This window comes from Hylaeus anthracinus, unplaced genomic scaffold, assembly GCF_026225885.1.
Source record: "Hylaeus anthracinus isolate JK02 unplaced genomic scaffold, UHH_iyHylAnth1.0_haploid 0, whole genome shotgun sequence".
Taxonomy (NCBI): Eukaryota; Metazoa; Arthropoda; class Insecta; order Hymenoptera; family Colletidae; genus Hylaeus; species Hylaeus anthracinus.
The window spans coordinates 4,007,297-4,032,619 of NW_026533254.1; the positions used below are offsets into that span (position 1 = coordinate 4,007,297).

At 43.5% G+C, this 25,323-nt stretch overlaps 1 protein-coding gene across 2 annotated transcripts in view; it reads left to right on the forward strand.

Annotated features, from left to right (window-relative positions):
- Positions 1–25,323, forward strand: part of LOC128895750 (uncharacterized) — a 211,551-nt gene that overhangs the window by 125,634 nt on the left and 60,594 nt on the right. For both annotated transcript variants that reach the window (XM_054158629.1, XM_054158635.1), the window contains exons 4-11: positions 1,937–2,189; positions 7,269–7,479; positions 10,459–11,582; positions 12,603–12,819; positions 13,369–13,617; positions 14,795–15,152; positions 16,941–17,238; positions 19,126–23,658. In XM_054158629.1, coding sequence (XP_054014604.1) covers positions 1,937–2,189; positions 7,269–7,479; positions 10,459–11,582; positions 12,603–12,819; positions 13,369–13,617; positions 14,795–15,152; positions 16,941–17,238; positions 19,126–23,658 — 7,243 coding nt within the window. The remainder of the gene's footprint in view (positions 1–1,936; positions 2,190–7,268; positions 7,480–10,458; positions 11,583–12,602; positions 12,820–13,368; positions 13,618–14,794; positions 15,153–16,940; positions 17,239–19,125; positions 23,659–25,323) is intronic.

Here is a 25,323-nt window from a genome sequence, read left to right on the forward strand (position 1 = left end):
CTGCGTAACCAAGTTTCCACCGCGCGTCAGGAATACTTGGCGAGTCCCTGTTCGGAGTTTCGAACTCTGCCTTGTCTAGAAACGTGCGAGCGTCTGACTCCCTAATTTAACGAATTACTTAAGCGAATATCCGTCTTTTTCGTCGACGTCCACGAGGGAAACTTTGGCGTATTTTCCAGGCTCCGAGTTGTCTCGAATCGCGTGCCACGCGGGGGAGAACAATGTTTCTTCGAAAAGAACGACCTCTGTTTACTTCCGCCCGCGAGATAGATCCTGGAAAACCTCAGAGCCACGAGAGTTGCTGTTTGCTCTGCGAATCCGCGTCCTCGGTGAAAATGAGGACAGAAATGTCTAGACAGGCGGTTAGCTTCAGCGTGCAATATGCGCTTAGACCTTTGCACGAAAGAAAAGGATTTTATCGAAAGATTATCCTCGTTCAGGAATGTAGCCTTTTCTTGCGCAAATTGTTGGTAGGTTTTCGTAAAAAACAGATATACAGTGGGTATAGAATGTATTTGTACATCAGTCAATTTCCTAAAAAACTTCTGTGTGCAGTTATAGTTTATTAACTTCTTATTTTTTTATAAAATCGGCAGAAATATAGAAGCAATAAGTATTCGTACGGTTCTTATGATAAACCATTTACAGTGGAATTTGTAACATAAACACATCTGTTTATTGCTTCGTACCAAGCAATGCCAGAAGAGTTGCAGCAATTGCAAAATCAAAAGGAAATCCCACGAAGGACTAATTATTTATAAATTAGTGTAAATTTCTTTTTTTATAAAGTTTTACAAATTTAATGCAAGCATGAAAAGTAAGAATAATTCCTCTCACCAAAAATAAAGCAAACCAAGAGCATTCGAAGCATTATTATTTTCCGCAGATAAAATAAAATCCGTGCAATGGTATCTACTGGAAGGTGCCTGGATACCGCAAAATTACCGACGGTTAAATCAGTTTTCCGACAACGTGATATCAGGGAAATTGTACAGCTGAAAAGACATCCTCGAGTTCGCTGGAACGTCGGTCGTCTTAATTGAGAGAAAAACGACGAAAACATCACCGTCGTGGCTTTAGCGAGGTCCTTGCAGCGTGTCTCGATTCTGGACGCCTGGACTTTCCCTGGAAAAGCTCCGGGAGAATTTTCTGGTCCAACGGGGACGAATGTTTTTCCTAGGAAATCAGGTTCGCGGGGTTGTGCGACGCGAACTCACGTGAAGCCGATTACGTCGGAGTGGCAGCTCGTGTCTCGCTTCGACCAGCTCGTTAGCTTGTCCAGCTCTAACCCGGAAAATCGAGGGAAAAACTGAAACTCGCTGATGTCGATGGTCGTTCGCTGACCTCTGCACTCCTCTGTGCGCCAATCAGTCGTTTTCACTTGAGCTTTCATCTCTGTTGAGGGCCCCGTTACAAATTAGACACGCCAATATCGAACGCTGATCCTTGACTCTTCGTGACCCTTTTTGAGGTCCTGCTGGAGGACTGTGAGACGTCGACAATTTTTTTTACCTCGTTTATCAAAAAATTCCTCTTTTTTTTCTTAGAGATTTCCTTAAAAAGATTTTATTTTTATTAGGTGCAGAAACGAATTCTGCTCATTTATTTATTTACATATAACATTAATTTAACTAGAAGTATTTACTCGTCATTTGGTACATTAAAGTACGAACCTTCTAAATCATTGGAGATCCTCTAGCAGTTTACTCATATCTCCAAGAATTTGTTATATTTTTTACTGAAAATTTGTGTGTTATATCTTCAAGTATATACTTCTCGAATAGACGAACACTGATTATAAAATGTCAAACAAGCCTAGAAAAAAATTCGTGGAGTGCCTTTTTTCGACCTTGCAAGTGCTTCCTAGCCCATAATGTAATATCGAAAATCTGTTGATGTTGCTTAAGTGTAACAGAAATTTTAACTATGATTGCAGGTTGTCCAGGCGGCACCCCTACCCGTACCCGTCCAGGTACGTAGCAAGAACGATGGCTCGGGGGTGGCTGCGTCGGTGTCGGGGGTTCGCAGACGGAGCGGTTCACAAGGTTTGCGATCGCCAGCCGCGAAGAGGCCACTCTCCGCTCCCGTCGCCCTTCAGGGTTGGCTACACAAACAGGGCTCCGAGGGACTCATGCTGTGGAAGAAACGGTGGTTCGTCCTCTCCGAGTACTGCCTCTTTTACTACAAAGGTCAGATTTCTTCAGTTTTCTTTCACTCTGATATTACGTGTTGTCTCTCCTCTGTGAAAAAAGAAACGACAAAGAACTTTCCACTGCGTTATTACTCTTCTTGTACACGGTTGGCACGTTTCATGAAAATGAATCGCCCTTTGATTTCGACGGTTTTGGTTACAATACAGTGGTGTATACAATATGGATATCCTTTATTACTATTTAATAAAATTTTTAAGAAAAATTCAAAGGCACATTTGAATGAATTTAATGAATTACAAAGTTACTATTTTGTTCCATGACCTTTCCACCTTTGAATAGATGTATACATGTATTGTTTTCAACTATTCCGATATATTCAGACATGTACCATCTATCAAAAATCCACATGGAGTTTCCAGATAACTCAATAGTATAGATTAACCATTCTAACACTTGATCAATTCTCAAAAGACACTTACCACCTTAAATGATTAATTAATATACACCATACACTATGACTATACAATGTTTTGTTGTTAAATTCTATTTCAGACGTATATCTAGCAACATCTAATAATATTGAATCGTACAATAATAAAGTTTTGAGTAGCATATTAAATCTCATTGAGGAACTACGAGTATACGCGTGACTGCAATCGGTATTTCCCATCGATTTTATCGTTCCCATCTCCGCGAATAACAGCGCAATTTGTATTCCGATAAGAGGATCGCAATAAAATTAACAATTTTTCTTTTCCGTTCAATGGCCACGCAGGCTTTGGCACAGCATCAACCCTCATCTCGCTGCTCTCGTCGTTTTTCACGTGTTACATTCTACCAATTTCAGGCCGTCAACCCTCCCTTCACCCAACCCACAGCCCTTAACTCTTTTCCAGTAGATCGTTCCACGGGAACACTAATTGCACGAGATCCCTGATTTCGTACTTACCTACTCTTTCAGTTCCACCTCAGGGATCATTTCAGTTTCTTCATTTTTCTTGATATATTTCCTGTTACGAACAAAATTTATTTACCTCTCGGCAACACTCGCGCCAAGGATTGTTACAGACAAGTTATCGGAAGGAAAAATTGGCTGTAAGAAGGACAATTAATAGGCAGTTATTTACTACTTCTGAACTTTGTGATGACACGCTTTCAGTATTACATAATACTGAATATCCATTTCTGTTTATAATTATGCATATTTTCTTAAAACTGTCTGCCATTTCTCGGATATGTATGAAAATTTCCTCTGGCACTCAAAGGGTTAATATGTCTTGCATTATTGTACTTGCTAATAATCACGTATGAAGTACTATAATTTAGTAAACAAAAGGAAAGTTCAGTAGGAAAAGCGGTCATCTACCAGTCCAAGGCCTCCAATTCGAATCCTGTGTCTTATTTGTCTCTTCCACAATTTTAAATTTGAAAATGAATTACCCAAGTAGACAAACTTGTATTAAATTCCAGCCATCCCAGAAAATTCGTGTCTCCTCGTTAGTCGTAACTTCGGTTGTTAAGATGGTTAATTGCGACAACGGTAATCAAAAACGAAAAGAGGGCGGAGGGAGAGAAAGTTGCAGACACGGTGGATGCTTGGATCACACTTAGGAAAGTTAGTTAAATTAGTTTCGATGGATTCCGCTAATTATCGAGTCCCTGTGCCTCTTGGCAGCCCCTTTGCGAATCGAGGGAGACTTCCACGAGGCCAGACTAATCTCGTTCGTGTTCACCTGTAAATAATCGCTTAATTTCCGTCGCGATGTTCCCCAGTTTCAGTGAATGAAACCGCCCGACCGTTTACGCTCCCGTGGATACTGTTGTTAATTAACGCGATATTATACAAGGGGTACACACAATAGGAACAATGCGTGTCTGGGTTATTATTCCAGCGGTGTAAATTAATTTACCGTCCCCGTTTTGGTCCATCTGAGCGCGAACTCGTTTAATGCGGATTTTAATATTCACGTCGTTTCCTGTAAATCGTCGGATAAGAGCTATTAAGAGGTTAGGGGGCATTTGCGAGGTCGAGAAAAGGCACTTCTTCGCGAATGTTTTTCTGTGCTTGGTTAATGTATTTCATAATCACTAATTAGTGTTCCTCTATTCGAAAGATGTATACTCGAAGATAAAACACAAAAATTTTCATCCAAGAATATTAAACATTTTCGGGGATAAGAGTGAACTGCTGAAGAGTTTCTGAAAAAACATGGTCGATTGATTTATGATAAGCAACGTGGCGCTAAACTAACTTTGCTTTAAAGATGCTATTTATTGGGTTGTCCAATTTTCGTTAATAAAAGTATGCTTTCATCTATATAACAAGCATTTAGTTGCTTCCACTGGAACTACACCCGATGCAAACTAGAAACCTTAGCAATCTCGAAGGTAGGATCCCACTACAACTCATTTCGAGCACAGCAGCATTCTTTCCCATAAATTTAGCCACGTGTTCTCAACGCAAGCCTTAGCACCGCACGATTTGGTTAGACGGCACCAATTTCACAAAACGTGAACGTACAACCTTCGCGAACCAGAGCTCGTCGCCATCGCTAGCTAGGCTACCTTTTGCTCCTCTGCTCCTACGTGTTCATTCGGGCGTGCATGCAAAAATTTATGGCACTTTTTATCTTCTTCCTTTCCCTCTGTCCACGTTGCGCCGTGATTTATTATTCGCCGCGCCGGCAGCGAACCAGGCACTACGCGATATCTACGCGTGTCAATGGCGTAGGAGCTTTCGGATGCGTCGAGTCGAGCTTTCGATTTGTCAGACTTCTGTCGTGCAAGCCCGTGAAATGATTTCCCGTTCCATTTGTCCGTGTCAGGGGACATTACTGGGCGTGTTTGCGCGACTTTTGCGATCGATGGGACGTCGTCGACTTCTTGGGTGTCGCGCCGAGGCCGTGAGCAAGGTAGCAATGATGTCTAGACGTTGATTAGACCTCTTCTAAGATTAGCTCTAATTACGCGCCTACTGGTGTCGATCGATCTGATCAGAAACAATTAATCCTGACTTTGGAAGAGCCCGCATACGATGTATCGTATGCCTGCCATTTCTCAGTACACCGCTATGGAAATCATGCTCCCTAGACATTGGCGATGACACGAATGGACATGGATGACAAGCACAGTGCATAGGTGTGTGTTAAATCGACTACGGGTAATTAAGATTAACAATGCCTACTCGAAACCGGTTACCATTCCCATCGGTGTACCACGAGGCTTCCATTTTGGACCGTCTTCGTGCACGACATCCCTGAAACGATCGTCAATAGAGGATGTCTTGCAGATGACTCGAAGGTTCGCGAAACGATCTTGACCGAGTTAACCTTGCATTAGATTCGGGCCATGCTCGATGAAAATTCTTAGCAGAAGACTAATCGAGTCGCTAATAAAGTCGAATCAAGGTTGCTTGGATTTTGTTAAACGTTATGTTATTATTGCACATTTTATATATTTAGTTTTGACGTGTATTTAGTTCATTAGAGTATTTTATGGAGCTCTTGATACTATGTAGTATTTACATGCCAGGAACCGCAAATTAACTACCAGCATGTCAACTACTACACCGGAATCATATTTCAGTACAGCAACAAATAAACCATTGTTTAAGAATATCTAACAATGATAATAACTATTTATTAGATAGTAGAAATTCCGCCCTTTAATTTGATTTTTGTTAGAATCTACGCTGAGCTATGACACCTCAAAGTTTCTTATTTTATAGACAATTTTAAATGACTGACAAGCGCAGTGACCTACATATATATGTATATAACGTCCTTGAAAGGCCGTTCCAATTCCGAGAAATACTAGTAAACATTGTAGTATTTCCTGGAAGGAGAACCCCTCGAAATTCCGTGACATAATAGTAAACATTGTAGTATTTCCTGCTTGGAAAAACCCTCAAAGTTCTTTGAAAGAGAAACATTTTTCCTGACGATCGATTTTGATGAAATTTGGTATACAGGGGTTTGTCAGGTCGCTGATTTCAAATCTGAACTCAAAATTTAGATATTCAAAATGGCGGATGTAATGTAACGTGACAAATTGTGCAATGTTACTGGATTTAAATGAAACTTGGTATACAGGGGTTTTTGAGGTCGCTGATTCCAAATCTGAACTCAAACTTTAGATATTCATAATGGCGGATGTAATGTAACGTGACAAATTGTGCAATGTTACTGGATTTAAATGAAACTTGGTATACAGGGGTTTTTGGGATTACTGACTTTAAACTTGAAGTTAGAATTTAGAAATTCAAAATGGCGGATTCAATAAATGTGTTTACAAAATATTTATTCACTAGTTTCATTCTACAAACATGATACCAGAGATTGATGAAATTAAAAATATGATATAAATATACTCGAACATACGCAAGAGTGTTTTTCTCGTTCTCTATAGGCCTCGAAATTGTTCGCAGAGTTCCCGTGCACTTGGGCCACCCTTTTTACCCTTGATCCCCGAGTCCCTTTCACATGTGGATTTCGCAACGCGTACCAGGAACTCGGATGAATATTTCTCATTAACGAACGAGCATGTCGACCCTCTTTCTTCGGCTTTTTCGTAGACTTTTTGACGGGAAACTCTTTTCGCGAGTGCTTCGTCTGGTCTGGCATAAAATGGATCGGGGAAAATGATCTTTCCGGAATCGTTTGACGTAAAGACTGGACGCGTGCTTGGGTCGTATCTCGAACAGCTTTCAGGCAAAAAGAGACGACGAATTTAGAAATATAGAAGACGGAAATATTTTAAGTTTCATTCCTAGGTATTACCAAAACTATTCATAGCCTCATTAACACGAATTGCTCATTACGGTTGAGGAGGTTGATGTACTACGTAGTGTATGAGGTAGGCTGTATTCCTTCACTTTAATTTAGAATTTAATTATGAAATGTTCCTGAGTATTAACCAGATCCTTTTAGAATATGATTTAAGGCATATCTGTTCGTTCATGATTGAATTTTTAATAAAAGTAAAAAGTTTTGTAAATTGGAAGAACTTTTACATTCACCTCTAGGTTAATCGTTATCCACTCTTGAGTCTATTTTACTGGACAACAGAGCGACAATCCTTATTTTTTGTTTAAATTCGTTAAATGTTTATTTGCAGGCCCGGAAGAGGAGAAATTACTGGGTTCGATATTGCTACCATCGTACAGAGTTACCGTCTGCAAGCCTGAAGACAAGGTCAACAGAAAGTTTGCGTTCAAAGCCGAACACGCCAACATGAGGACTTACCATTTCGCGGCTGACAGTCGCGAGAGCATGAATCAGTGGGTGAACGCGTTGACTCTGGCGACTCTTCTTCAAGATCCTAGCCCGTGAGTGTCCATCTATTATGTTCGCTATGATTTCATTTAACATAAGGGAAGCTCTTTGACAATTTATTGATCGTTTCTATGATCTCTGCTAAAAACATCCTCGTAAGGATAGACTTGAAGTCGAAGCAAAAATATTCAATTTTATAGATATATTCACAGATTCAAGTTGAATCTCTACCGAATCAACGCTGCACAGTATCAACATCGTAGGCTTCGATATATTACACTTATCTTGGGACGAAAGCAGTAGTTCCTGGTATCAGATAATTAAACAATGAAAAACTCGTATCACCATTTTTCCCTTTCCGCCGAATAGAACTATCTCTCGATCACGAGAGAGACCTGGACGGAATTTATAACACCCAATGGAAAAAAAACGCAGAGGTGATATTCGCGAATTCTCCAGCTAGAGCAATTTTTTTTTATCGCGTCGTCTACTGAACGATTGAAATTTATCGATATTCAGACCGTGGACGGCTCAGTTTTATCGGGGTTCAATTAGCTAAGAGCAGACGGGGACCCAGAGCAGAGGAGGGCCATTGTTACCGGTAGTATTCTGCGCGGAATCATTTATTTCGCATCGCTGGGATTTCTTTATGCCCGCTCGCCATTTACTACTTACCCCCGCGTCTTCCATTTCTTTCGGCGCTATCTCAGCTTCCCTCGCTTCTCTCTATCTGCGCTCTACTTTGCTGGTATCAGCTAGGCGGACGATAGTCCTTCGTTCATTTCTCATCCTCCCATCGCTGCTCCTAATTACTTCGTCAAAATATTCCTGTACCCCACGTGCGTCGTGCAAAGCGAGGAAAGAAGACATCGATTTTCGGACTGATAGTAGGCGGCGATGGTTTTTTACAGGCAAAGAATACGAATTCTACAAATGTTCCCTTCAATAAATAATTTACGTCAAATATGAGTCCATATATTAGGGAATAGAGTCGATCATATTTAGAAAAGATTGAAGGATAACTACAATTATTATCAGAACTAGAATACACTGAAAAGAAACACCTCCTTTCACAGGAGAATAAAGATCAATTTTTTAAGTAAATTAACACTATGTTTATGAAGATTTATTAGTAGATATATATTACTGAATGCTTTTATAAGCGAAGTTAATTTAATGCAATTACTTAGGAGGCTTAGATAAAAATGTATATGGATATACAATTATCTTTTGCATACAGTCAATCCCATAAGTATTCGTACCCTCTATGTCTATTGAAGAAATTTGTTTAAATTAAATGTTAGGTTTGATATTTCCAAGTATGTGTTTGTATACATATGTTGATGTATAAATAAACATATACATGTATAAGCTTAATCATATAGATATTCATAATGAAAAATTCATTTGGTAGTATAAAAACTATTATTTAATTTAGTCAAACTTCTTCAATAGACATAGAAGGTACAAATATTTATGGGATTGACTATAGGTAAAATCTAACATGAGTGGTTGTGAAAAAGTATAAACGGTTTCTGTATAAAACCTTCTGAAATTAGGAATGGGGTAAACATGACCATACTCCGTAAACTTAGCGTAGTATCGTGCCCCCATCCTCAAGAATAAAGAGTCAAACAAGAACACGAATCGTAGGGTGCGGAATTGGTCATGTAGGAAAAGCGGTCGACTGTGGATCCGAGGATCGTAGATTTGAATCCTCGTGTCTTATTTTTCGTAGAGACTCCTACACTAGTGTTAAAAATCTAAACGAGTGAAAACGCAGCCTACCGATTTGTCGATCGAGCGACGCCATTCCAGATTTGCAAACGACATGGTAAACGGTTAATTCGAAACACCGCTCGGTAAATAAAGATGGGAGCGAGTTCCTACATAGAGGAAAGTTTCGTGTCCAGCGAGGAGTCATTAGCTTTGAGAACGAGTCGACCCGAAACCACAACCTGCCTGCACCAAATAGACTTCCGGGTGGGGAACACCCGAACTCACCTTGCAAATTAAACGACCGTTTCGTAGTTTTTCGGTAAAAGAGCGCCAGAGGAACGACACACCACCTCTGTTCGCCATGCTCATCCCCTGATAACTTCGGGAATGCGGACTAGTAACGAGTTGGATAGTTGCGCCGCGATTACGCGCGAAACAAGGATACGCGTCCTGCGGCTGGCGGAGATACTTCCTGGTTAGACGATCGTCGCACAGTCGGATTGAGATTTTGTAAACACTGGGGGTTTTCAAAACGGACAAGTCAAAGACAAGATTGTCCAGGTTCATAGTAAATAAATCTCAACCATCGTGCTACTCTTGTAATAAACTTGTCACAGTGAGACATACAGTTAGTCCCATAAATATACGTTCCCTGTGTCTATTACAAGAATTCGTCTGAATTAAATGATAGGTTTGATGTTTTCAAATAAATGTTTCATTATAAATATGTACATAAATAAACATTACACATTTAAATTTTTATAATGAAACATTTATTTGGAAACATCAAACTTATTATATCATTTAGACTTTCCTCAATAGATATAGAGGATACGAATATTTATGAGACTGACTGTATTGTTGAGGAATGTCAAGGATCAATTGCAATGGTGCAACTCTTGTAATGAACTTGTCACAGCAAGACATGCAGTTGAAGAATGTCAAATGTTAAATGCACCAAGATCGAACAGACTTGATACTTCCAAATATTATCACCAGAAAGAATTCCTCAAATTCGTAAATACAAATTAAGATTCTCTACTGATATGATACTACTACTTAATCCTGCGGGAATTAATTTAATGGACAATGTTACCAGATTAAAATTGTCGAAATAACCAAAAAAATGATATGAAATGTTTGACAGCTTCCAAGCCGTAAATCACCTAGTAAATTGATCAATGTGGATCGGTATCGCGTTTTCATTCAAACTACACGAGTTCGACATTTCTAGGTTTCGCGATTCCATGAAATCGAGTAAAGATTTGCAAATTCGGGGACAAATAATGAATAAATCCGTTGTGGTTCGGCAGAGGGGGCGAGGCAGCGGTGGTGATCGAAATAGCAGGCCAGCAAGACGGAGAACGAAGCGCGAGACCTAGCGTCTCCTCGATCTCATCGATCCTAAATCAAAGCGCCGACGACAGCGATTCAGGCTTCCACGGTTTCCAATCGCGCGACGATCCCAGCCACGCTTCCAACAACAACTCCAGCCCTAACAGCGTCAACACCGCCTCCTTCCCCAATCTCAGCGGCAGCAACGGGAACACCAACCCCGCCAACGGAACCAACAACAACAGCACCGCCACCACCAACAACAACAATAATAACATTGGGAACGCGACTATTAATAACACGAACGATGTTCAGCCGATGGTGAACGGTTGGATTCAGCAACAGTCCCAGTACGGACAGCCCAGCACGTCGCAGCATCAGCAACAGCAACAATACGGGCAACTGATGCCATCCTCTCAACAATTGCAGCAGAGCTACGCTCGCCAGCACCAAGCGCTGCTCCACCAACTCCTGCCCCATCAGAACGCCACGCAGAACCATCAGCAGCTCCATCAGCAGCTCCATCATCACAAGCACGTACCTCAACAACAGCAAACGCAACCTCATCAAACGGCCAGCAACGTTCAAACTGTTCAACCCATGCCCAGGAAGTTCGGGCAACCAATCTACGCGAACGCCCCACCGAAACCCAGAAGACTGACCGACGGATCCACGGAGTATTCGACCCCCTCCCCAGACCCTGACTACAGGAAGTCGCCTGTGTCGCCCGACGTGACGGTTACCAGCAAGAGTCCCATCTCTGACTACGACAGAGGCAGCGTGATCTACGGAACGAGAATGAATCAGCCGTCCCAGCAGAGCCTGAGGACGGACAAGTCCGGCTTGAATTACGGCTACGGTCAGGTGCAAACGGAGAGAAGGACGCCAGACACCTATGGTCGTAGCGCGGCGATACCTAGGTCAAACAGAGGGAACGGGGACTACGAGGAGGTTTACGGCGTCCCTCAGTTATACCAGAGACCTGCTGGACCCGTTGGATACTCAAAGGGAGCTTCCCCTGCTCCCATTCCGATCCCTGTTTACGCGCAACAATACCAGCAGCATCAGCAACAGATACATTCCCCTGTCGCATCCGTCAATGGTGAGTATCTGAATGTAATTTCGATGCATAATTACTGCATAGTGACTTTGAGACGTATTCTGTTAAGTCGATGCATAATTATTTGGAACTTTTTAAAGATAGTGTTTATTCAAACACTGAGCATAATGTGATACACTCTGAACACGTTAGAATGATTACTCTGAATACTTTGATTACTCTATAGCATATTTGGGCCGTTCACTGCGCAAATCGATTGACTCCACCAGTCACATAAAAATTGTAACATTATTGACGATTATTTTTTGGCTATTCTGTCTTATTAATTCCATATACCGTTAGGTGAAAGCTAAATCTATATTTATGCATTCTACAATATTTATTTGAATTTATATTATAATGTGAATTTTAAAAAACAATGTTTATTATTTCATCGTATTTCTCAACTTTTCGATTAATTGATTTTTGCAATGAATGGCTCATTTTTCGTCTACTTCAAGAACTGCTTCCCAGTACTTGTCAGTACTGGTTGTTTGGCTATCTATGTTTTCACATAAACCACAAGTTCATCCAAATCATTATAGACTTGTTTCAAATGACAGAACGGTATGGATAAAGAAATGCTAAATAATTATACATCAATCCAATATTTTTTAAAAACCTACACAAGGACTTCGAAACTACAGTCAGTGCCATAGATATTCGTACTTTCTATGTCTATTAAAGACTCTATACTTCTACTACTCTATACTTCTGACTAAATTAAATTTCATTATAAATACAAACAAGTGTATTCATATCCATATGTATAATGAAACATTTATTTGAAAATATCAAACCTATCATTTAATTTAGACAGATTTTTTTAATAGACATAGAAGGTAGGAATATTTATGGGACTGACTGTATATTGATAAATTTTTAAGAAATATGTGTTAGCCAAGTCTACTTACTTGTCTTTAACAGAAACGCGTTGAAAATTGGGTCAGAAGTTTATTGTCCGCTTCAGAGCTATTCCTGAGTGCTCTAACAGTATTGCGAACGTTGTTAATTCGATTACAGTGCCGATAATGAGACAGCCCAGGGCACAGCCACCCCCACGGCCTCACAGCGCGGACTTCTTGGAGTACGAGGCGACCAGAAGACCTCAGCTGCAAGTGCAACAGCAGTCCGAGGAGGCGTTGAACCAACAGAGGCGTCCACAGAGGCCTAAATCGAGCTTAGACATCGTCACTCCGTCAGACGTTGCGAACGACGGATATTTCTATTCAGAGGAAAGGTAATCTTACATTTAGTTGCCAGTATTTGCTACAGAAGTGTTTAAATAAAAAATTAACACTAAACCTACCACGACCGCTCAAATGACCGTTTTCACGTTTTTATATACAGTTCTTATATGCTACATATGAATTATATATGTATATTAGGTTGTCCCAAAAGTTTCATTCGTTTTATGTTACATTACAAAATTGTGTACAATTCATTTCGCTCCATTACTGTTACAGCATCAATGTCTAAGAAATTAGATTGTCTATTTATATAAACACTGCCACAGAAAATAATTGAATGGAACTCACGAAAGAAACTTTTGGGAGAACCTAATAATTGTTTCGTGCATTATTCAATTTAATTCCACTTAAAATATTTTTGTATTTCATTGAAGAAAGTGCCTCTAAGACTAGTCATTTCTCCCATCACAGTAAAAATAGTTACAAGTGAACGTCGGTAGGTTTAGTGTTAAAGTAAAAGTCTCTTACGAAATAATCTTAATTGGAAAATATCGAAGTTTCTCGGGAGATCAATATTGTTTGCAATATGTTGGGATCAGGTACGCGGCACAAATGCGACAGTCCGCGGTTTACCTCCACCAGACACCTCAGCATCACCAGCAACAAAGGAACCAATCACTTTCGCGGGCGACAATGCCGTCGAAGGCAACGGGGATCCGCGACAGAGGCGACGAAAGTAGAATAGCAACATTGCCCGAGGCTTCGTGCTCTGGGTTGAGACGAGGACAGCGGGAACACGTTCATCAGCAGCACGTGGTGTCGCATCAATCGCTTCATAGGCATACCGAGTGAGTCGTCCCTCCATCAATCTCCTCTTTCGCTTATTTAACTCTTCGTTGCGTTTAGTTTGATCTCATTCTTCGATAATTAACAGAAATTCTTTCTTGGTTACCTTCGCGTTGACGTTAAAGGGACGTTGTAATTAACGCATTGATCGCCACATCTCTCATATATGGGTGACGGTACCTTTCAATGAAATTCATGAATTATTATGAAGTTACAGAAATAAATATGTAGTTTCCAATAGTCTAAATAAAATTAATCCCATATTTTATAGAATATTAGCCTGACAGTCAACGTGTTAAAGTTCTTTATATCAGGTGTGTGGATAAGTTTTGTAGGTTACTGGAAGATAGTTTTTAAAAAATTCTCTTCTCAGATTCACGATTTCACACCTCATTTACGGATGACTGATACGTATTCTAAGTTCTTTTAAAGTACGAAGATGTCACGTGTGAATTGGATAGCTTAATCGACTAGGGCAGTCATCCTTGAAATGAAAAACTGAGACGTGAATCCTGATCGAGCAATCCCATCTTCTTTCTCTGGCTTCCTCCCTATCAACAGTGTTAGCTATGAATCGTGTCTCTGCGTCGATATCTCGACGTATTGCCAGCAGTGCAGCATTATCAGAATTCAAAGGACATAACGATACTGTAATCGAAGTATCGAAGTTGCGTCCTCAGACTCCTGATGAGGTCTACTGAGGCGTCTATCTAACTGGAAATCAGCTTTCGGAGTAGTGTATCATCAAGGGCTTTCATTACCAGTATAGACTGTTTATGTATACCTCAAGATATTAGATCGATGCAGGCGTAATGTTTGGAAAGGCTTTTACCCAAATAAAGGAATAAATTAAAATAAATTTTAATAGACACAAGCAACTGTATTCACTTCAGATATCATAACTAGTAGGGTCAGAAGTACAACCAAACGGTGTCCCTCCATTTCTTTATCTTCCAACATAGTAAAATCGACAATACTATCAGGTTTAATCATTCAAACATTCCATTATCGCCACAAGCGTACATGTTCTCTAAACAATCATCGAAAATAGCTCCCAAAGAAAATCTGTCAAGGGCTCCCAAAATAACGCCAAGTTGAGTACGGAGGGTAGACATGTTATCTTTGACCGCGAGATTAGATGAAAGGTTCAAGACACTTGTAATTTGTCCGTTCGATCAGGATAAACAGCAACGATGCGAAGCTGAGGAGGTCCTTGCGTGAAAAGAGTTACGAGACGAGCAGTCGAGAGATGTTGACTCATATAGAGGATGGAACGGTGCCACGAAGAATTCCACGGGAATACGAGTCGTCTATGGGGTGGGGCAGACCGTCGAGCCAGGGGACTCACGTGGCTCAATCGTGTCACGCTCCTCACGCCAATGCCAGACGATGGAACGAGCAGCAACAGTTCTGCAGGTCGGCGTCCGCGAGGCTTCCGAGGACACGACATCCGACAGCTCTCGACCCGGACGACGACGACTACGGGGAACGATCTTCGGAGCAAGACTCCAGGGATGGTGAACGCAAGATCCAGCAGGTTGGTCCCATTTCTTCTATTTGTGCACGATTACCAGAGTGACTTTGATACTCTGCTTGTGTCTAGCTAATTGTGAGTCGAGCCGATTGTGCATTCCCTGTGTCGTTTGTTTTATACAAACAGTTAGGTTAGATTAGTTTGGTTAGAATGAAATCGTAATATAAAAACATTTTAAACAAAAAACCTTTATAAATAGGTTATACAATCTTTGATTAAATCGTAATAGTATATAATAAAAAACCTGTGTATGTACATAAACAAATATTTTGTACAGAATAGAACAGTGAAAAGTTTTGAGAATTAGTTAAATGTCTTTGCTCTTCTGCTACACTTCATCTAACCAGACTTCTCTATCCGAGGCCATCATTGTTTACACAGGTTTATCGTGCTAGATATTACAGTAATTCAAACGTAGAAGTTATAACACTAGTCGGCAAGGTGGACTCAAAGAGTATGGAACTCAATGAGTATGTCTCCAGGCGGATTGCTTTAGCCAAGACTATTCTAAATGAAGGACCACGACGGTTTTCATTGATTACAAAGACCAGATCTTATCTACTATTTTTACTTATTCGAAAGACAGACTTTCCAATTCCCAAAGTCGTCGTTCAAAGCAGATGACTCATAAATCGTCCCTTCGCTTACCTGGCGTAATCCTGCACCGCATCCGTCGAACGAAACAATCCGTCGGCTGCATCGCCGAAGGCGATGACTCACGCCAGGCTGCAACCTGCACCCGAGTACCTGCATTTCGGTCACGTCCACCGACGCTGCGTTCCGTAACTCTGCTTTCACTACGATCCGTTCGATCGTCGTCATCCTTGTAACGACGCCTTTAGTTCTTCGAAGATGAAACATCGCCGCGTGTCAGCGCAACTTCCTCGTGCCCCTCGTGTGTGCCTCGAATTCAAACAGCTTCCATCTTCCTTCGACGTGTCTACCGACACTTCGATAGTAGCCGTCCGTTACTTTTTTCCCTGATTCTTCCTCGATCATGTTGACCTGCCAATGGAATTTTCTCGATCTTTCAAATTTCGTCAAATTTTATTTTGAAAAAGGAATAAAGTTTTTGGATTTATTAGTAAGAATTGAAGCAAATGGATCTTTCAGCTTGTGCTTGTTTTTTTTTCTTTTTTTTTTAAATGTATTAGGCGTTGAAATTGATTCTGTTCCTTTCTGAGGTACACTTACAATTTATTTATGAAGAAAAAGCATCCAAGTTTTAATCCTCCCTCACTTACACATTCCAAGAGAGTATGTACAGAGTGAGGCAGCTAAACTGTTACAGAACGATAATGTCTAAACTATCATATGTAGATACTAAAAAATCTTACAGGAAAAAGCTAGAAAATTCCAGGGGGTTTATCTTATACGACTGTTGCTTTTTTTTGTTCAAATGGAACCATGGGATTTTGTTTTAAGAATTAATTTCTACACATAATAATTGTCAAATACACTTATAATCTGTTAAAAGGAGAACGACAAGCAAGTGGAATACTGATTTTCATGTACATGTAAATAAATTACAGTGTCCATCAGGCTGAGGCATAGGTTCTGCGTAAACATAAATTCAGTGTAATAGAGTACAAGCTGATAACTTTGCAAGCTTAGTAATTGAACGTAACAAGACAATGAGTAAATATTATCGTTTCACCTACAGTTATTAGCGATTGAACACAAAGGCACAGAATTAATTCCCACGGCTAATATTTGCCCATGATTCGGTAGTTATGGCACCGCGGGTCATAGGTTGCCGACCACGGGTCTACAGTGTTCGACTTGTTCCAGAGGGAGGAGTCAATGAAGCGACTTCTGGAATGGAAGCAGCGAATGCTGCAATCTCCCCTAACCCGGAAGCCATCTGGTTCTGCAAACAGAGGCAGAGCGCAGAACGAGCTTTCGAGCTATTACAAGCAACAGGCGCTTCTGGAGCTGGCTGCTCACGAAGCGTCCGTGGCAGAGGGTCGTCATTCGCGAAGAAGAGAGGAAGCTGGTCATCGTCCCCACGCCAGAAGCAAGAGCACCGACGGTCGACGGACGGTCGCCAACGTTTCACGATACAACAGCTATTCCAGCGACGACGAAGGTAGGGACACCTCCCCTGAACTTATTATTTGAGCTGTGGCTTCATCCGTGCGTGTCTTTCGTGGGACCCCGCTCTTTCGACACAATTAGGTCATTCATTTTTAAAGAAGAGGGTTAAGGAACGTTCCTGAGGTGATTAGTATCTGAAGGTTTAATTTACGGTGAACCATTTTCCTCTGACAACGAAAGAATTCACTCTAGCTTAATTGAGTACTAACTTATTTTTGCAGAGTGATTAATCACCCTATTTGTAACCAGTTGTATTTGATATTCGTAAATAATAAAGATGAATTCCTTTATTATGTATTGCAATTCAGAAAAAGAGAGGTGTTTCATTCAAATGGTCCACTCAATATTTCATGTAAGTGCCAGCGAAGGGTCCCACGAAGGCTCTCCAGAGACAGAGATGGGCAAAATTATTATTTAGACGATAACTTTCAATGAAAAATGAAGTTACATTTCGTACTGAATAAATAAACATTTATCCGTGTAACGACTCAATCTACTGTGAATAATTTCCTTTATTTCCCATGATTATTCGAATGAAATTTTGCCCATCTGTGGTACGAGTTGAACAAGCGCCAAGTAGATAGCTGAACTGTGCTAAAGGAACGATAGCAGACCCTAACCTGCGTATAACCGCTCTAACACGGTCGACGTATGTGCGCGTTTTAAAAGAGAAATGCTTCTGTATGGTGTTGCACGTCGAGAGAGACAGTATCTCGTTAGAGACACGTTACCAAAGAGTCCGCACGCGAACGAGCGTGACGCTGATTGCGCATGAGACGAACGAATATTACATTTATATATTTTTTTCACAAAGAATGACGATCTTTTAATAAAGTGCCTTTCGATAAAGTACGATTGATTTGTGTGCATCGCAACCTACCTCCAACCGTAACCGATTATGCGAGTAATTCGTAAACTCCTTGGAACTAACAAGAACCGCACGAGTCGATGAAAAGAAAGGAAACACGTATGTTCTTTTAGCGTGCTGATACAGTGCGAACGTTGCTCGTGGACCGAGAACAAGCGGATGTCGCTACGAGTATATCGAGTTTCCTCGTCTCTGTGCTCACCTACTCTCTGTATCTTTAGCTGTTTACTTCTTTCTATCGCCGAGTACCGCCCCACGTCGAGGGACAGAGACGAAGTTTGTAGATAGCCAGGATCTTTGCGAAGGTGAATGAAAAATGAAAAGTACAAAGCAAAAGTAACCAAAAAATAAAAATAAAAATAAAAAAATAATGAATATATATGTAAGATAAGAGAGCGGAATCTGCAAACGTTTTCTCCGTGGGGGCTCCTTCTCTTTGCTGCTGTCGGGTCTGGGCTGGCTGGTGAATGGGAACGAATTAACACCTTTGGAATTTAACTGTCGAACCGTTCGTTACGACCTAACCACTCGTACTAGACCCGTATTACTTTGCGAAAATGTGGGTCAGCATGGCATGCCGAGGATTATCACTAACACTATCGTAGAGGCGTTCAGCCGCGGCCGCCGTTTACCTTCCAGCTCGCAAATATGTATATGTCTCTCCGCTGGTGAGCGACTGAGATCACGGTGGATCGGCTCCTTGGATCGTTGCGGGATTGTTTCGGTGTTTGGAAGTATCGTAAACTCGGTGTTGTTTGCCGCCAGAGTTATGGTAACCGTATACCAAACTTGTCTTAATCCTCAAGTAACGCTTATCGAATCACACCCCGAAGAGTGGAAAGTACATTGAATCGGTACCATCCTTATACCTAGAATCGATCTCGCAACGATCAAGCCCGGTCGCAGCTTGGTAACCTTGGCTTGGACTGCATCGAGAGGGTTGGGTTGTCATTAATCTCACTCGTGAGTAACGAACGTCCTCGTGTGTTTGTTTTGTAACGGACGAATCAGAGCTGGGAGATGTCCGGAGGAAGCGCACGCGCAGACCCTCGCATGCAGGAAGGAGCCCCCGGCAGGTCGGAGACAGTCGTTCGTCGGTCCAGGACACCGTCCCTGGAACGGGCCAGCAGAATCAGAGCGCTCCTCGACTCTCGAACGATCGCAAAACGAGCCCCACCGCTTCCGTGCTGCCCATTATGGGTGGAATACCCCCAGACGCCGGCTACGAGGAGGTCAGCTTCCCCTCGACGAGGAACGATCGTTCCCCGCCGTACCTGACCGTGGAACCGAGGTCCGTCGTCAGGAACGATCAAGATCAGGAAGCTTCCCTCGACGAGGACAAGTTCAAGAAGAAACCGTCGGGAATCCTGAAGACTCCCACCGTCTACAGCGTCGACCAACCCGTCAACAGCTCGAACGCGTCCATCGAGTACGCGTCGGATACATGGTCGAGTCAGAAGAACATCCAGTGGACGACCAGGAAGGAAAGAGACGACTGGGACACCAACATCGACGAGAGCACGGTTATCAGAGAGTTCTCGTATCAATACATCAAGCCCAAAGACGAGGAGTTCGGAAACGAGGACAGATCTCCTGGCAAATCGGAGACCATGAATCTGGTGCAGTGCAGGATCAGATCCTTCGAGCAGAGCATAGACGGGTCTAGTCCTGTGAAAGAGGTGTTGGCTATGCAGGAACCTTTGAAAGTGTCGCCTCTTCAAGCGACCGAGGCTCACGTTTCCAAGTTAGATTCGTCCAAGAAGACATCCTCCGTGATTCGTAGCTTTGCTCTAGGTGAGCTCGAGTCACAGGATTCGAAGTGCAGAGACGTTAAGAACGGCCACGCTAAGCAAGCATCTACTGACAGCAATAAATCGGTGAAGGACTTGTTGGCTGATTTTGAGAGAAAGTCCCAGCAGATTCAGAGACAGGAATATGGACGGCGTCAAGAGGTGAAGCACCGCGGAGTGTTCAGCGACTCGGAAGCTTTGCTCTACGACACGGGGAGCAATTTGGATCAACGAGACTGGAACGAAGACACGCAGGACGAAAGGGACGTCAGGATGGATCAACGCGTACCCGAGCCGATCAACGAGGACAACGTTTACACCGACACGGTGAAGAAAAAAGCTGATGTGTCCTTTAGGCGCAAGAAGAGGTCGTCTTCCAGAGAAAGCGTAAGCGACCACGCTACACCTACCGAAGATATGGACATGGTATCCAATCCCGGCTGCACAAGGTTAAGCGTCACGGAATCGTTGTTGACGCATGGCGATCGGTATTCCGAAGATAGCGACACGACGAGTCCCACCGTGAAGCAAGAAGACATCAGTCCAGAGGAGCACTACCTTCCCATGTCCCCTAGAAAAGCCATATTAGATCCTAACTGCGACGATCGACCGAATCCACAGATGATGGAGAGCTTGTTCGCTAACTTGGAACACGAGGAGAGCTCGTATGTAGAGATGGCGCAGAACGGCATGACACGTTCCCTTTTGGCACCCAACGACGAAGGTAGGAAGCACGATTCCGGTGATTACTCGACCTTGGACACGCCTCACTACGAGTTCGTTTGCGTCTCTGACAGCAAGATGGAGCCCGTTTACATGGAAGTCAGTCAGCTCTCTGAAAAGGAAGAAAAGGACAGTGGGAAAATGTCCTTCAAGAAGAGGTCCCCGCACGACGACCACGCGCACTCGAGGTCAGACCTGCCAGATATCTTAACGGCTCTTAAATCTGACAGCTCAGACGCTGACGATGAATCGTCGAAGGATCTAGACTCCATAGACGCGCCACGACACCCTAGATTCAGTTTGTCTGACACCTTCCGACCTGCATCCTACTACTTAGGCGCCAGTCGAACCATGATCGCGGAGCTTCACGATTCCTCGGACAGCGAACTGGTGTCCCCTCCTCCGATTCCAACTTCTCCGCCGCCTATGGACGACTTGGAATCCCTCGACATGCAGGAATCGTTGGAGATCAAGAAGGTGTCGCCTCAGGTAGCGGTGACGAAGGATAACAGCTCGAACAGAGACTCGCCCAAGTCCTGGAATAAACCAATGGGTCAGATCGAAACTCACAGACCTCCATCAAGGTTTTCCGATGCTACGATCAGCTCCACCTTTAGGGATAGTCGGATTTCCTTGGAGAGCGCGTCTGGAAGCGATTCGGTGGAGTTAAGGACGCCGGAAGAGGAAGCTAGGCACAGGCAGTTGAAAACTAGGCCCATCAGCGAGGTCTGTGACGTTCTGGATAGCTTGGACGAGTTGGAGTCCCTCGGGAGTCGATTTGACGGAGCCAGCATCGACTTGGATCAGTACTTGGAGGAACTACAGGCTCGCGACGCTTTCAACGTGGATCTGTACGCGAAAGATCTCAGCTACAACAGCATCTACGGCTTCAACGAAAACATGATGGTGGTGGACAAGCTTCAAAAAACTACCTGCCACAATCTCTCCAGACAATCCAACCTGGGTGGACTCGAACAGTCCCTGCGGTATGGTGCAGCGAACAAGATGGGATCCGCCAGCAGCTTGCCTTCCATGAGAGTTTGCGACATTCCTCCTTCTCACCAACACTCGCAGTCCTTTACCGGAGACGCCCATTACGAGAATGTTACCAGCTTCTCTCCACTGAGAAGTTCACCAGCTATTCGATCGGACACCGAGCAGACTCGAGAAGGCAACCACAGGCTTCGAAGGACTTCCCAGAACAATCTGATGACGTCTTCTCACAGCAGGGAGTCCAGTTACTCTCTGGCCTCAGGAGCAGCCTCGATCTCCACCTCCATGGCTTGCCAGAGGCCCGCCAGCGCGCAGTCGTCGATCCACTCCCCTACTGGCTCCATTTCTTTAGGAAACCACGGCAACAGCTTAGTCGCAAATGTCCTGCGAAACGCGAGTCCTTACTCCGACCAACGATTCCACAATCACTCCAGATCTGCCAGCCAGGATTCCGCTCGGTACTCCATGATATCCAATCACAGGTCGTCGTCCAGCCAAGATTCCAGTCACTATCCGACTTCGTCGTCGACCATCAAGGCGAATCCAGCGCCTCAATCCTACTTGCCAACGGAGACGCGCCCTCAGAGCGAACAGCCAGGTGCGCCGTATTATTATTCGGATCTCCAAGCCAGCGTCAACGCCGCAGACACCGAATCCGCCAAGCCAATCGGTCACACTTCGAGATTACCCCAGTTGAATAATCAGAGAGACGACGCTTCCGCGTTGAACAAGAGGAACGACATAGGTCGCATAGTGAATCCCATCGCGAGACAGATGCCCAGGCAGATTCAAGTGGAAGACATCGACGAAGCTAGACGCATAGCTGCGGAACTCAGGAAGACAACCTGCCAACTGCTGGGCGACAACAAAGTGGATCTTGTGGACAAGAAGAACTTCTACGAAGCGGATACTCTCAGAAGGGTCAAGTCCACAGACCCTCTGCCAGATATCTCGTCCGCGGAAATCAGCACCAGGAACTTATATCCCCACGGACTTCGAGACAAGTCGAACGATCAATCGAGTCTTCGAGAAGCGTTCGAGTTGATGCAGGTGGTGCAAACGTCGCATCGCAGGTCCAGGTCGCTGGAGGGTCTCTTGGACGACGTGGGTCTTCAGAACCTGGTGGAGCAGAGGAACCGTAGCAACCGCGTGGCGACGGTTCAGCCCACGCAGGCAGAGGAAACACAGCCGAATTTAAACGCTGGCGACGTCTCGACGTCCAGCAATAACTTCAGCGCGGAGGACCCGTGGGAACAGGACTCACTGTGGAGAGAAAGTCTACGAAGAGTGAGCCTCAGAAACGCCAGGTCCTTGGATAACCTGGACAGTCCTCCAAGACCCCCACCGTCCTCTGGTGCGGACGCGAAACGGAACAAGATCACCCGTGGCGCGACTTACGTGAACGACAGCGTGGTCCTCAGGAGGGACAACTGCCTGGAGGAGAACACTGAGAGGCCTCGTGTAAAACGCAGACCGAACAAGGACGAAGATGGCCAGCAGACCGTCGACGATCTGACCTACGAGAGCCTCTCGATGGATAGGATACACGCAGGTGGTTACGTCTGGGACGCCCAGAACGAGGCTTACAGGAAGGCGACGGCCGAGGACACGAATCATTTTTTAGAGGAAGGCAACCTTCCCCCGGTTCGCTTGATCTCGGAAACGCAGATGTCGGGCACGACGTCCGCGTCGTTCGAGCTCGACCGAGAGAAACTCAGGCAGTGGGACCTGCTGTCGAGCGCCTGCTTGCTCCAGGAACAGCAGCGCAGCTCGATGGCGGACTCGGGGCGAGGGTTGCCAACGTCAGAACGACCTGGAGACGTTCTCGATTCAAGGAACAGCACGCACGTCACGACTGGCGCCAGCACCACCACAACGAACGCGACCACGACGACGATCGGCAACGAACCGGATGTCGTGTTAAAGGTGCTGCCCACGGGCATACAGGACGTCTCGACGCCGTCGACCACCACGACGAAGGGGACGACCAAGAGGCAGGAGCTGAACGAGACCAAGGAGGCTTGTAACAGAGCTACAGGTGAGTGGCTCCTCAAGACCGGTGGTGTGTTCAGGAACTGACTGGCCGTGTTCCAAAGCGTCGACTGGCCGACTCGGAATCGATGGATGGTCCATCTAAATTAAAGCCCGATGGGACTCACTGTGACTACCAAATGTACCTGCGTTTACGGTGGCTTGTATAGCGTTTGGCCACGCGCGATCACTGTATTCTTTTGAGAACTGATCCAGGCGATGATCGATGACATGTTGATTGCAGTCGATTCTTTCCTTGACTCTTCCATAAACTCTACTAGATTGGAATAGTACGATCCAAACGGTTTGATAACAATTACAAAATGGTTATAAATAAGGTCCTGCCAGTGTGTTTCGACATCCTAAGGCAATCCATGACAAACATCGTCAGCTTGTACCGTGAACGGAACTTCCCCTCGTCAGAGTCTGGCCACTTGAGTCTACCATGATAACAATTACAAAATGATTACAAATAAGGTCCTGCCAGTGCGTTTCAACATTACAAGGCCATCCATGACAAACAGTGTCAGTTTGTAACGTGAACAGAACTTTTCCTCGTGAGAGTCTGACCATTCGTCTGGCCAGTCCAACCAATGATCGAAGTCTCAAAAGAATACAGTTGTCGCTTCCTAGTTAATACGACAGACCGCGTTCCAACTTGCTCGATTGTTTGCTCTCCCTTTCGGGGAGGATCGTGCTTGTACATTTGTCTCGTGGACGGTTAACCGCGATATCGGTACGCGATCTTGACGATCCGTTGATGCCCGACGTTTCACTGTTCGTGGCTTGGAAGTAGCTCTTTCGATCGACCAACGTCTAATTAGTGCGAGTTGGAACACGGCCTGACAGATGAGTGTTGCGTGAGATGATACGTGTGCTAGCGACTCTCGTTAGAGTCTATTGTGTGCCGAGGAAGAGCCTTCGGATTTTACCGAACGAACAGTATGTCTCTGCGAATACCGTGACTACAGCACGGTAATTGTATTAGGTTGCTACGCAAGTTCTGTCCGTCCATTATCTTCAATACGAAACTAGAATTGGGTAGCTTTGACGGTGAGCTCATTAGAGATGTTGCGCGCAAAGTATGCGAAGATACTTTGGACACTTTGGCCTGTTACTTCGATTACAATAATTATTAATATTATTATTATTACTATTACTATATTTATATTAATATAAGTAGGTTAAGGTCAGATTTAAAAGTAGCCTCTGGCTGTGTTATGATATTATGCAAATTATTCTTTTCATGACATTGTACCTATGTGGACAACGAAGATAAATTGCGAAGTAATTTGAAATAAAATTATTATTTGAAATAAGTGATCATTGTAATGATAAATTTCATAATATAATGCAATTATATGGTATAATTAACAGTGTTACATTAATATAACATCGATTCTTTCAACGTCTTTGTAAATTAAAAAAATGTGCCCATGTGGAAGTAGATTTATCGCATAATTTGTAAGGCAAGGTACAGCTATTGGATACTTTCGAATCTAATCTTGAAGTTATTGTACAAAATACAATAGAGTCTATAATTACATAATAAATAAACCGAATGGTGATCTAGACTTAGCAGTCAGGATTTTCGCAGCAACCTAATATTATACGAATGATTGGTTTTATCGTACTTTACTTGTTGCGTTCAGAATCTCAGATCTTGAATGAT